Source organism: Cebus imitator, unplaced genomic scaffold (assembly GCF_001604975.1).
Source record: "Cebus imitator isolate Cc_AM_T3 unplaced genomic scaffold, Cebus_imitator-1.0 Scaffold505, whole genome shotgun sequence".
Lineage (NCBI taxonomy): Eukaryota > Metazoa > Chordata > Mammalia > Primates > Cebidae > Cebus > Cebus imitator.
Window position 1 is genome coordinate 1218284 of NW_016107820.1, and position 13593 is coordinate 1231876.

The 13593-nt window shown below is 38.7% G+C and overlaps 1 protein-coding gene across 6 annotated transcripts in view; it reads left to right on the top strand.

Annotated features, from left to right (window-relative positions):
- Positions 1-13593, top strand: part of AFF2 (AF4/FMR2 family member 2) — a 501797-nt gene that overhangs the window by 344739 nt on the left and 143465 nt on the right. For 3 of the 6 annotated variants that reach the window (XM_017513841.2, XM_037733231.1, XM_017513840.2), the window contains exons 5-7: positions 627-713; positions 3652-3688; positions 4383-4416. In XM_017513841.2, coding sequence (XP_017369330.1) covers positions 627-713; positions 3652-3688; positions 4383-4416 — 158 coding nt within the window. The remainder of the gene's footprint in view (positions 1-626; positions 714-3651; positions 3689-4382; positions 4417-13593) is intronic. The other 3 variants (XM_017513842.2, XM_017513843.2, XM_037733232.1) reach the window with 1 other exon arrangement.

Consider the following 13593-nt stretch of genomic DNA (forward strand, 5'->3'; position numbering starts at 1 on the left):
AAGAAGCTGAGAATGTCTCAGCCTGGCGAAGAGACCATGTAGATAGATTACAATCTTCCAACAGCTGAAAGCTCATCATTCAAAAGAAGGAGGAGATGCATTCTGTGCAGCTCCAAAGTACAATCTATAGGTAGAAGTTCCTGGGTGACAAGTTTTTAGCTCACAACAAGGGAGAGCATCTGCTGGATGGTCCAAATGACTTTAAAATCACCTTAAAAATTAGGTCAATTGGCCGGGCATACTGGCTCACATCTGTAATCCTAGCACTTTGGGAGGCCGAGGCAGGTGGATCACCTTGGCCTGGCCAAGATGGTAAAACCCCTTCTCTACTAAAAATACAAAAATTAGCTGGGCATGGTGGTGGGCACCTCTAATCCCAGCTACATGGGAGGCTGAGGCAAGAGAATTGCTTGAACCTGGGAGGTGGAGGTTGCAGGGAGGCGGAGATTGCAGTGAGTCTAGCTTGCGCCACTGCACTCTAGGCTGGGTGAAAGAGCAAGACTCCTTCTAAAAAGAAAAGAGTAAATTAACTTAGTAATTATAAAGAACCTACTCTGTTTACTGCCAAGAAAAGGCTTGATTTTCTATGTGCCCGGAAATAAAGTTGCTTTATTTTTCCCCATCAGGAGATGACCCATTCCTGGCCTACTCCTCTCACTGCCATGCATACTGCTGGACACTCTGAGCAGAACACATTTTCCATCCCAGGACAGGTCAGTTCTCCTCCTTCCTGCATTTTTCTTTGTGTTATTTTAATTATACCAGTCTTCGAACTGGATTCTCAGTGACAGAAATGGCCTTGGTCTTCCAGTGCCATAAAATCTAGACTCTCTCTCTCACCCCTCAGAATAGCAATATGAAGATCATTTTTATTGAAAGTGAGTCTTTAAGATAATATACACACAGATACTGGCATGCATATCTTACTCCATAGGGTATTGTCTAAGTCACTGTACCTAGAACGGATGAATCAGAAATTGGAGGACTCATCCCTTAAGAAATATCAAATAGATGATGGAACAACATTCAAGATTTTAAAGTTACAAAACCTGTACTCTTTAGTGAACTGATTTCCATTTTTATCACTTTCCAGTTCTTGCTCACAAGAAGATGGATCTTTACAAAACACCACATCACATTGACAGAGCTTTTTATTCTACAGTTCTATTGTTAAATGTTTAATATTATTTTTATTTACTTTCTCCCAGTAAGATTTGCTTCATTGCCAGCAGTTTTTAAAATGCCTAGACATGGCTATTCTAACATGCTTTAAAAATATATATAATGTCCTCCTTCCCCTATTCCTTTCTTCCTTCCATCCATTTATTCAGAAATTATTTACTGAGAATATACAATGGACTTAAAGTTAGGGGTGAAGAAAAGTCCTCTACATGTTATCACATAGATCACAAAACAATGTAGTAAATGTCTTTATAGAGAAGATAAGACTCAGAGTAATATCTAACACTCCCCTGGGGAGTTGAAGAAGTGCTCACCACTGATGTGGCAGCATTTAGAGGATGATTAAGATGCTGATGGGTGAAGAAGGGCCGAAGAGAAGAATACAGCATGCAGAAGACTAGTGTTAGCCAGGTCATGAGATCTGAGGGATCATGCTGTAATGCATGGTGATATAAGGTCTCAAGTGGCAGAATTAAAGTTTGTGTGATGAAGAGTGGAAAGAGAGGAAACCTGCGCAAGTAGGCGCGTCTTTGGAAAGCTCCTCAGATACCACCTGACGGAGTTTGGACTTTATTTGTAGAAGGACAAACACCCAAAGGAGAAACACTTAGGTTTTAGGGTAATGATTTTGACAATAACATTGGTCCAAATCTTGATTAATGATCTTCCTTCACCTATGAAAGAGGTCAGAACTAAATGACCAGTTAGCTCACTGTCCCTGTATGGGTGTATGCTATTCCTTTTTGCATTCCCACTCACCCTTTGTAGACTTCTGTGACTTACTGTCCTCCCTAGCATCTCCAGCAAAGGGAGCTCTCCATCCAGTTCAGGTCCAACACCTGGACAGCAATTGCAATGTTTTCAGCTGGGCTCTCCAATTTTGGAGATAATTTGTGCAAGTTGCAATTTTGACATTTACAAGTATATACAATAGAACTGTTGTTTAAATGGGCTTTTGTAGTAAGTGCACAATTTAGAATCAGGCACAATTTGCATTTTCTGTCAATTGTCTGTGCTACCATCAACCCCATAATAAATGTAGAAGCAAGTGGGCTAAAATGGTGAAAGCAAGAAATCTATACATTCACTCCTGTTTCATTTGATTCCTACCGAAATGTTGGTTTGAAAGAAAAGTACGTTGTAAATAACAAGCAACACATGTAATGGTACCATGTGCCTCATGTCATCATTTTTTGTGGATTCCTTTGCTATTGGTTTTCACCTGTCAATTTTCTCAGCACCTGTGCCTCTAGAAGTGTTTCTCCTTCCTTGCCACCTGTGATTTGCAAATGAGTGGGAATCAAGTAGTCAAGCATTTTAGATTCCTTTGTCAAAAGACAGTTCTCTATCAGGGAAAGCACAGAAGCCCCTGAGCAGCAAACTATATGGGCTTTGTGACAGACAGCTCTTTCTCTAAGAGGCCTTTTCTGCCTCTTACTGAGTTTGTGGTAGTCTTCTGGAGTGGTGATCTTGCCAGAAGACAAATCTCTTGAGCAACAGAACCATAGTAAATAAACTGGGAATTTCACTTTTGATTAAAGCAAAGTGTTATAGTTCTTCCTTATTTGTTATAAAACATAAAGAATACTGTGAGCCTAGTTCATCTACAGAGAGTCAACATTAGGCTTAATAAATAGATTACTTGGAACAGTGATTGATAGAACTAATTCTTGTATTTACTTGAATTCATTGTCTCCAGTTTTGGAATACCTGCCTTGTGGTTTGTACTGTTTTTCTTCCATCCATACAGTGCCATGTGTGCCCTAAACATTACTGTCATGCTTCTACCTTCAAGTTTTGTCAGTATCCACACAGGTGTGCCAGACTCCCAGCAAGGCAGTATGTGCAAATCTGGATTTCTCGAATCAGTGAATGAATTGTGTATAGTGTGACTTTCAAATCAAATTTAACTTCCTTTAAATAACATTTGACATTGCTTCCTATACTTCAACAGACTTGCAATGCAGTTTTAAGAACACTTCTTATATACAAAATGAGGTACATCTGTGCAATGTGTCATAGAAAGTTGGATCTGTTTCTACAAGAGGGAAAAACTGAGCAAATCTATTAATTATGATCTTGTTTACAGTTTTAAAACTAACACAATTGTTTGACTCAAACCCTCTTTACTCTTTTAGAGACATCGTTTTTCAGCTACTTGAGAAATTATACACTTCAATTTCACACATATGGGTCATTTGTCCCCATGTTACACACAGTTCCAAATAGATACCAGTCTTACTTATAATTTTGATTAAATGGCAGTTATGATCATGTTGCAGCAGGTTTGGCTGGCAAGTATTTATCCTTCAAATAGAACTATAGACAGAAGCCTAACTAATGGAATTGTTAACAGCAATTTCCTATTTGCAAACATTAGTCAACTATATCTTCAGCAATGATTAATACACTGCTATTCTCCTTGTGTCATTTAACTAATGTTTGTATCATATATGTTCTTCCTTATAGGAATCGCAGCATCTGACCCCAGGATTCACCTTACAAAGTAAGTGGTTTTGAAAAATCCTTCTTAGTCCAAACATCCATGTCTTCTGCTCCCTCACTTTTTCCTTTTTCCTATTCAAAATCATTAAAACATGAAAGAACAACCATAACAAAAAGTTATTTTAATTGTTAATTTTTAGCTCTCAGAAGTAAGTGAGGCCGGGCAAGGTGGCTCACACCTGTAATCCCAGCACTTTGGGAGGCCGAGGCTGGGAGATCACGAGGTCAGGAGTTGAGATCAGCCTGGCCAACATAATGAAACCCCATCTGTACTAAAAATACAAAAATTAGCTGGGCATGGTGGTGCACACCTGTAGTCCCAGCTACTCGGGAGGCTGAGGCAGGAGAATTACTTGAACCCGGGAGGCAGAGGTTGCAGTGAGCCGAGATCACGCCACTGTACTCCAGCCTGGGCAACAGAGCGAGACTCCATCTCAAAAAAATAAAAAGAAAAATAGAAAAAGAAAAAAAGAAGTAAGAAGATGCAAAGTTTGTCTGTCTGTACCTGGCCTTTTTCAGTTAACATAATGACTTCCATTTCCATGATAGATCTAATTGGTTCCCTTTTTTTTTCATCTGTTACTTATCACAAGAAGATAACTAGGGGGATTACATGTTTGGAGATTAATTTAATTCAGAATAATCTTTTGACAGTAGAAACATGAACAGTAATTGTTTATATCTTTTCTTTTCAGAGTGGAATGACCCAACCACCAGAGCTTCTACAAAGTCAGTATCTTTCAAATCGTGAGTGGTTGGATTTCCAAATCAGGCCTTTTGGGGGATATTTGTCAAGGAAACAGTGTCTTAGTGTTGAGCTAATATTGTTCTTTCCTCTGCACCTTGGAACTATGAACCTTGACTCATAACAATATGTAGTTTGGTTGGGGTGTAGGGAGAATCAGATTTGTCATCGTCTTAGTCTGCTTGGACTGCTATAACAAAATACCATAAATGACATGGCTTATAAACAACAGAAATTTATTTCCCACAGTTCTGGAGCCTGAAAAGTTTGAGATTAATACACCAGCATAAAGGGTATCTTGTGAGGGACCATTTCCTCAAAGAAAGCTGTTTTCTTACTCTAATCCCACATGGTGGAAGAGGTGAGGGGTTTGTCTCAGGCCTCCTCTTATAAGGGCACTAATCCCATTCATGCGGGTTCAACTCTCATGTCATGATCCCCTCCCCAAATACCCACCTCCTAATTCTATCACTTTTGGAGTGAGGATTTTAACATATTAATTTTGAAGTGATTCAAACAGATTATACTGCCCATAATAAGTAACAGTAAAATTAATGAGATCACCATTAGGCTCTCTAAGTGTGTAGACACAGACCAGGTTGATACCTGGGATATGAAAACAACTGTGATTTCAGTGAAAAAAGAAATCTCTAGATGGTTTGTTTCCCACATTTTAACTAGTTGTTCAAACACTGTATAATTTCAGGTAAAGACATTATTTTACAAAATATTCAGCCGCCACTGACTGGAATGGACAAGGGACATAGAATCTAAGTAGCCATGATTGCACATGAAATGTTGAGTGAATTGCTATGGCTAGTCAGCCCATGACCTCACTATTTACAGGTCATCAGGTGCCTGTATATTAAAGACAAACAGGGGCATCCAGGAAGAGCCCAGAATAAGATACTACATGATGGTGGGTTGAAGTTCTGAAGCCAGGGCCCTGCAATTCACTCAGCACTGTCTTCATTTTTTATTAATGCTAACTGAAGGAGGGGTTTGGAGAAACCAATTTCCTCAGATTAACTATTGTAGATTTTCTAATATCCATTTGTCCAAGAGAGTATCAAGGGAGTATTTCTCTCACAACTTCTTTCATACCTAATAATAGAAAATGGAAGTCGACTTTTCTGTGTAATAGGCACATACTTGCAATTTTTCAAAATGAAATAATTTATGACATTAGTGGCCTAATGGTACACTTGAAGTGAATTGCTCACCTTTTGGAAGATCATGAATAATTGCATGAAACAACTGGGAATGACTCCCAAATAGACTGAGGATTTGAGAAAGTCAGTGGCATTTCTAAGTTCTTGGTGCAGTGCAGTAGCAAAGCCCCAAAGCCCTGACCCCATCACTGGTCCATTTATTTGGTTTTCTAGACTGATCTGTGCCTTTTAATTCAAAGTCCATTTTCAACAACCAATAATTCTCAATTTTAAGAAGCAAGAAAAAACGAAAGAAGGGGATAATAAAACCATAATTCTGAATTAAGGACCAAATTATATGAAAACACAAAAATCAAAGTCATCTTTGATACTGTACATTTCAGCTTTTCTTTAATCACATTTTGAATTGCCCTTCCCCTTGTTACTCTAGGAAACAATAGATCTAATCCTCCCTGCCTTCCCTCCTGCCTTACTTCATCCCCATTAAAAAGTCAATAAGATTCACACACACACACACACACACACACACACACGTGCGCATGCATTAAAAAATCAACACGTTTCCAAACTTGAAAAAATATAAAAATATGTTTTCTAGTGTAAAATTATCTTACTCCTAAAGCAAGACTATTAGGCTCCTACTGTGAAATATGCTGCTTTCCGTATATATCATAGAATGCAATGTTTCAGCAGTTTGTATCTAACAGAAATAAACTCGTCAATTGTGGTTTATAGTTAGAGGCTGCATTTCCAGAGAACAGCACTTCATAGCAGAGTAATATATAGTGTAGTCAATACAACTAAAATACCCTATAGGAAGCATCAGTAAAACTAGAAGACACTGAGTCCATTTTATGAATGAGCTCCTCTCTTTTTGTCTGTTTGATCTAAAGTCCAAGCACTGCCCATCAGATTTTATCTGGAAAAAGTTCCCTTCTTATGATAGGGTATGGGTTTAACATGGGACAGATCAGAATTGTAATAAAGTTATTTTTGTTTTTAGCTTCCAAAGTATCTGCTTAGCCATTACTATCATTCTCCCATATTTAACTGCAGTGTGCTTTTAAAACTACCTCGTAGGATTTTCCATTTGGCAGAGCAATCCTCCCAGTGATTAAGATCATTCTGAGTGTAGACAGACTGCTAATGCCTTCACCTTGGTGAGGAGCAGCCTGTAAGTCAGCCCTGCAGCAGGAAAGACCCAAAGCCAGAAAGTGTCCTAAGCACACTCCTGACACTTAGTGCAGTCAAGAGAGATTAGAGTCTTGTAAGGCAGAATCCCTTAATGACTGGGACACTTTATTACTTTTCCTCATCTTGGCCTGTTTTCCCTGGTTGACAAAACACAGATCTTCCAATGGAGTATGCATTGTTTATAAGGACTACACACATGGGCACCAGGTCTGAAAACACTGGCCACAGTATGCCTGAGTATAAACTTGGAACTAGCAGTCTCCCTCTTTCTTTTTGACAGTTATTGCTCTGTCTGAGCCTGACCCCAACAATATGACTAGTTTTTTGGAACACTGGGTATTTTCCTTCTCAGTATACTCCATTGGCATACAGTGCTTTTTATCACTATCCGTTCATGCCGTGACATCATACCCACTTCAGCTGGAACTCTGAATGCTTATGAGGCAAGAGTACTGAACGGGGGAAGTTTGGAGACCTAGGTTTAATCTCCCCTTTTGTGTCAGTTGTGGTATTGGCGGGGAAAGTACTGACCTAGGATCCAGAAGATACGAGGTTAAATCACAGAAGAATTTATTTTTGTTTCAAAGTATACAGATAGTCTCTTAAAGGAAATTAAATTAATGAGTATATGTGTCTACACTTGCAGATATACCTACAAACATTTGTCAGTGTTCAAATTTAAGTAGTTAAACTCTTTAGTAATTAAATCTAGCAACATAAAAATACATTTAACTTTAATCATGAATACTTTCTGGAGGAGAAAAGACCAGAAGCTTCTATGAATCTGAGCCATGTTAGGGTCTTGAAACAGCCCCCACCTAGGTCTTCTAAATCAAATGGAGTTTGTAACCTCCCCAAAAAGATGTCTCTGTCCCAAAAAAGAGCGCGAAGCATGGCATAACAAGGTGAAATTGCAGTTCTCAGGTCTGTGGAGTTGTATGTTTACACAGTAATATGTCTGTCTATTCTGTCTCAAGATCTGTTTATTTCAATGACAGGATTCAGGCTCTGAATGGAATCACCAGTCATTGTGTTACTTTGTAGTTACGTAATGAATTTATTAACGGGCAATGAGGAAGAAAACAGAAACCAAACTGAAGAACTTGTATTTTCTCTGTTCAGTTGGACTGACTTATCCAGTGGATTATAATGTCTTGCCACTTACCTGTCAGTTCAGTGGCCTTCCAAAATGCTTGACCTTGTTGGTCTTTTATGGACAATCATAGGTAGGAAAAGATAAGATGTATTAAGTCACCCTGAGAAGGATTTTCAGTCAGCTTCCCTGAACTCAAGGGTGAACATCCAGTTAGTTCTCAACTTCAGTTTTGTGACTACTGTTGAGGGGATGGCAGCTCCAAATATCAAGTTCCTTTGTAAAACTTGGTTGTTATCATTAGGACTATGTCCAGGTGGAAACCATCCAGACACCCATTTAACTGAGCAGCTCCTGTGTTTTAAACCATGATGTTGAGAATGGCTGGATAGTTTCCATATAATCTTAATATAGCTATAATGCTTTTTTTTCTTTCCATAAAACCAGTTCCCCGACTTATGGTATTAACTATATGTTTTAAAACATCCCAACTCTGGATTCAGAGAGTTGATGGAAGGTCTTATGGAGACAGACTGGTTGAGGTCAGCCTGAGTTTACATGTGGGTGGTTGTTATGCATGTCTCATTAAGACATCCTTGATTCTAGCACTAGTTAGAAAGAAAGGGCGCTATACTATCACAAGAATGACACACACAAAGAATAATTATTGTGCTGTTGACAGCAGGTGCCACAGGCTTTTATGTACATTGCCTTATTAAGTGTTCCAGCCATTGTGGAGGTGCTACAAATTATTCCCATCTTACAGGTAAGAAAAGCACAGCTAGAATAACAGTCCTTCTTTCTGAAGTGCACCCAGTCAGTAGAAAGACAAACTGGTCATGGCCACTTATTTTGAATGGATATTTTGGCTATAAACCTACAGAAGAGCCCCCTGAGTCACAATGTTCCTTAGTGAGAAAGTTTGAATGCAGGCCGAGGTCCCTGTGAGTTCAAAGCTTCCTTTCATCCTGCTGAGTTTCCCTTCCCCACGGGATTTGATAAGTTCAGGGATTTAGTATGCCAAATTTGTCCTTTTGTACCTGGACACAACATTCCCACAACCTGGTGGGATATAGTCCCACAAGAAATTATACCTCTCTGTTTTCAGTGGGACAAAACTGGGTCAAATTGTTTTATTTAAGTAAAATTCCATTATTTCTAAAGTTTTCTGTAAGTGCTATGAAAATTTCATTACCAAAGATAATAGAAAAACTGTGAGAATGTTTTCCAGATTGCTGTAACCAATACCGGAACTACATTATTTCTTAGATAAATTTTGAAAATATTTTTACTAAAAGAAATAATTCATATTCATTACAACCCTGGCCATCCTTTTACCAAACCTTTCATCATTGAAAATGTTTCCTTTGAGATTTTGATTTAAAATTTAAGAACCACAATGCATTATTACAGAGCAATAACCCACTCTCTAGCAATTTCATATATTCTTCCCCATGTAGATGTTTGATCTGCTACTTAGATGCAATTTTGGTAGCAAAGTAACTATGTAATGGGGCAGTGGAAAAAATGACTGTTATTTTCTTAATCAGATTAATTCTTAATCAAAATTTTTGATTTGGTACTTGGAATTTAAAAATACTACTCATCAGTTTGAGACTTATAAAAGCCAAACTAACTCTCCTGATAAAGTGGTAATCTTGGTAACTTTACTAGTTGCAGCCATTCTGGTTTTTAAATAAGTATACCAACTCTTGCTTTTAACTTGTCTTGTATGCCCTGCATCTCTGAGCTTGCCAACTTTTCCTAAGGACTTAATATATTTTTGGAAGTCCTCCACTGCATCGGGGCAGCCACCTGGGAGTAAAGAAAACAAAATTTGGCAGCCTGTTCAAGCTGTGAATTAAAGGTAATTCACAGTTTGAAATGAATCAGCGTGAGGTCCTTAAGAAGAGTAATCAGACATCAAGAGGATTTTATGTTGAGGATTGTATATTGGCTAATGTGACAACAAGCAATATTGGCATTTTGAATGTTTGCATCAAGAACTCTGAAGCTGCCAAGGCTTGATGGGTAACAAGATCTCAAATGGGGGCTCCTGTCAAAGAGAGCTGTATATTTACATTTCTATCACAAAAGCTGAAAACAAAGATAAGTTGGCTCAGCCATCATAATTGAAAGATTAGATCTGATATTTCTGGTGTTGTGATAGGACCTCAGTCTATCATAGGATTTGTCTATCTCAGATGACTTTTGAGACACCTGTGTAATTGAAAGCAAATGTAATGTCTCTCTCTTTGTGTCTCTCTCTCTCCATCTCTCTCTCTGTCTGGGAAAAGTCAAGCATTTCTTCCTTTCTACTAAATTTCATTTTTTTCAACAAATATGCATTTAGTACCTACTATATGTAAAGCTCTGGGCTAAACACTGGTAAATCAGGGTGAAACACTGCATATCATTGTCTCAAGGAACACACGGTCTACTGATGATAAGCCTTGCACCTACAATGCCATCAACCCAACTAACTCATACTTATTGAGTGCCTACTATGTGCCAGGCACTTCCCATGTACTTTTTTTCTTACAAGCAATCCCATGGGGTTCATCATCATTATAGTGTACTGAAGTAGAAACCAAAGCTCACAGACATTGAGTGAGTTGCTTAAAATGTCACAGTAACAAAAAGGGGAGGCAGAACAGGACTGACTCCAGAGCATATGCTTTATTTTGTTTTATTTGAGACAGAGTCTCTTGCTCTTTCCCCAGGCTGGAATGCAGTGGCGCCATCTCAGCTCACTGCAATCTCTGTCTCCTGGGTTCTCCTGCTGCAGCCTTCTGAGTATCTGGAACTAGAGGTGTGTGCCACCATGCCTGGCTAATTTTTTGTATTTTCTTAGAGATAGGGTTTCACCAAGATCGCCATGATGGTTTCGATCTCCTGACCTCGTGATCTACCCACCTTGGCCTCCCAAATCCAGAGCATATGCTCTTAACTTACACTAAGCTATCCCATTAGTTATTTGGAGGTGGCTTTACTGACTTGCAGTCAAGTGTGTTCTTGCCCAGGCACTAGGCCAAAATATACTAACGGCAATGCAAGCCAATAAAACAGGGGAAGTGTTAGATCTAAATAGAACTGAGTTAAGTCTTGCATATACTACACATGCTGACATGGACACTGAAGACAGATCTACCCTCAACTCAGGGCATCCAGATTGTGTCACCAGGACTCTAGAATGTTCCCTTCAGTGAGGCTGAAGGATCTATTCCTACAAGGGACTTAGACCATCACAAAAAACTTCATATAAGATTGATTTTAGTGGCATATCCCTTCAGAAATGTCCATTGTGCCACATTAAAGTGAAGAGAAAACTGATATTTGGGTCTGTTTTAATAAGAGACTCATCCATCGCCTTTTGTGCTTGCCAACTTGTTTGATAATTAGAAAGTGGCTTTATATCATCATGGTGAAATAATTTTCAAAAATATCCCCATCTGTTATCAACCACAGTGGCATATTTCCAATTCTTCTAGCATTTTTAAACAGTACCTGGAAGTGAAGCAAATAATGCTGGTGGAAGGCACTGAATTTAATAAGCAAGGGACCAAAGTTAAAAAAAATTTCAGTTGTATAATTGAATGTAATATTGTGATAAAACACCCACGCACACACACATGCATGCATATGCTCTGTATCCCAGAACAGCAGGTCACTCTAATGTTGTCTGATCTAATGAGATGCACACATACACATATGCACACTCTTTTTTCAGTTATTAGATTGTAAAGTGCTATGACCAGAAATATTTTTCATGTGCATAGCGAATGACAATTTTAACACACTTTCACACAATGTATTAGCCCATGTGAGTGGCACAGCAATCCTGTTAGATAGCCAATTGAAAATAAACCAGGCATAAGGACGGGAAGAGATTTTCCTAAAGCCCTCCACCTAGGCAGTGGCAGGGCTGGGACTAGAAGTCAGGATTCTGCATTCTCATTAGAATATGCTGCCTTGTCCCCAGATTCCACAGATGGCTGCAGGGCCAGACCTCATCAGAACCCTGACAATTCTTCTAGGCCCAGATGAAGAAAATATAACAGCAGTGTAGACAAGCTCCACGGGTCATTCTTAGAATTTAAAAAGAAACAAACAAACAAACAAAATGCAACTGAGATTGGAGTAAAGGAGAAGAAATATCCGCTTCCAAACTATTCATTCTGTTTTTCCGTCTCACAAACAGCCAGATCCTTTACCACAATTACGTTATTGAGAATGTTAGGTTTAAACAGTCTGCCCTTGACACCTTCTCAGAGTTGCTAAGAGCACTTCCATTTTACAGGGATGAGTAGGGAGCAGTGCTGGCAGAATACCGCAGAAGCATACACAATTACAGCTGTAAAATCAGTTGAAAAATCTAACAAATGCCTTTCTTTGTGGTTCATCCATCCACTTTAACAATGACGACCAAAAAAAGAAAAGGTCTCAAAGCTATTTGATTGACATCTACACATATGCTGCCAAGGCTGGGACAGAGTGGGTGGGATGGAGTAGATCAGGTTAGGGTAGGCCTTCTGAAAACCAAATGAACAAAATTTATTTTCTTTGCTACCCTGTGGGATTTTGACACTGAAGATCTACCAGTACAACCCCATAGTACACTGCCTTGTTCTTGACAAAGGTTCTTGGGTGCCTGAGAGAGCAATGAAGGAGAGAAAAATATCCAGAGAGGAGTAGAAGCTAATGATTTAGCAACCTATAACTCTGACAGCTCCATTGCCTAATTTCTGGAGTTACTTGTTTTGGCATAAGAAGCCCACGTTTTAAAAATCCCAGATAGAGATCTCAATTTTGTAACTACATAGAATATTTCTTTTATTTTCTTTTTTTAATGTTTAGGTTTTGGGGTACATGTGACACGGGGGTTTGTTAATATATATTGTTTAATCACTGAGTTTTAAAGCCCAGTACTCAACAGTTACCTTTTCTGCTCCTCTCCCTCCTCAAACCCTCTCCTCTCAAGTAGACTCCAGTATCTGTTGTTTCATTCTGTGTGTTCATAAGTTCTTAACATTAGCTTCCACTTGTAAATGAGAACATGCAGTATTTGGTTTTCTGTTCCTGCATTAGTTTGCCAAGGATAATAGCCTCCAGCTCCATCCATGTTCCTGCAAAAGACATGATCTCGTTCTTTTTTATGGTTGCATAGCATTCCATGGGATATATGTGCCACATTTTCTTTATACAATCTGTCTTTGATGGGCATTCAGGTTGATTCCATAACTTTGATATTGTGAATAGTGCTGCAATGAACATATTTGTGCATGTGTCTTTATGGTACAATGATTTATATTCCTCTGGGTGTATAACCAGTAATGAGATTGCTGAGTCGAATAGTATTTCTGCTTCTAGCTCTTTGAGGAATCGCCATACTGCTTTCCANTGGGTGTATAACCAGTAATGAGATTGCTGAGTCGAATGGTATTTCTGCTTCTAGCTCTTTGAGGAATCGCCATACTGCTTTCCATAATGGTTGAACTAATTTACACTCCCACCAACAGTGTATAAGTATTCCCTTTTCTCCGCAACCTCACCAGCAGCTGTTTTTTTTTTTTTTTTTAACTTTTTAGTAATAGCCATTCTGACTGGTGTGAGTACATAGAATATTTTTAAATTTTTCAAAAGAAAAATCTTTTAAAAGTACCCATTGCTCAAAATATCTGCAAATTGTCTAAGCTATCTAG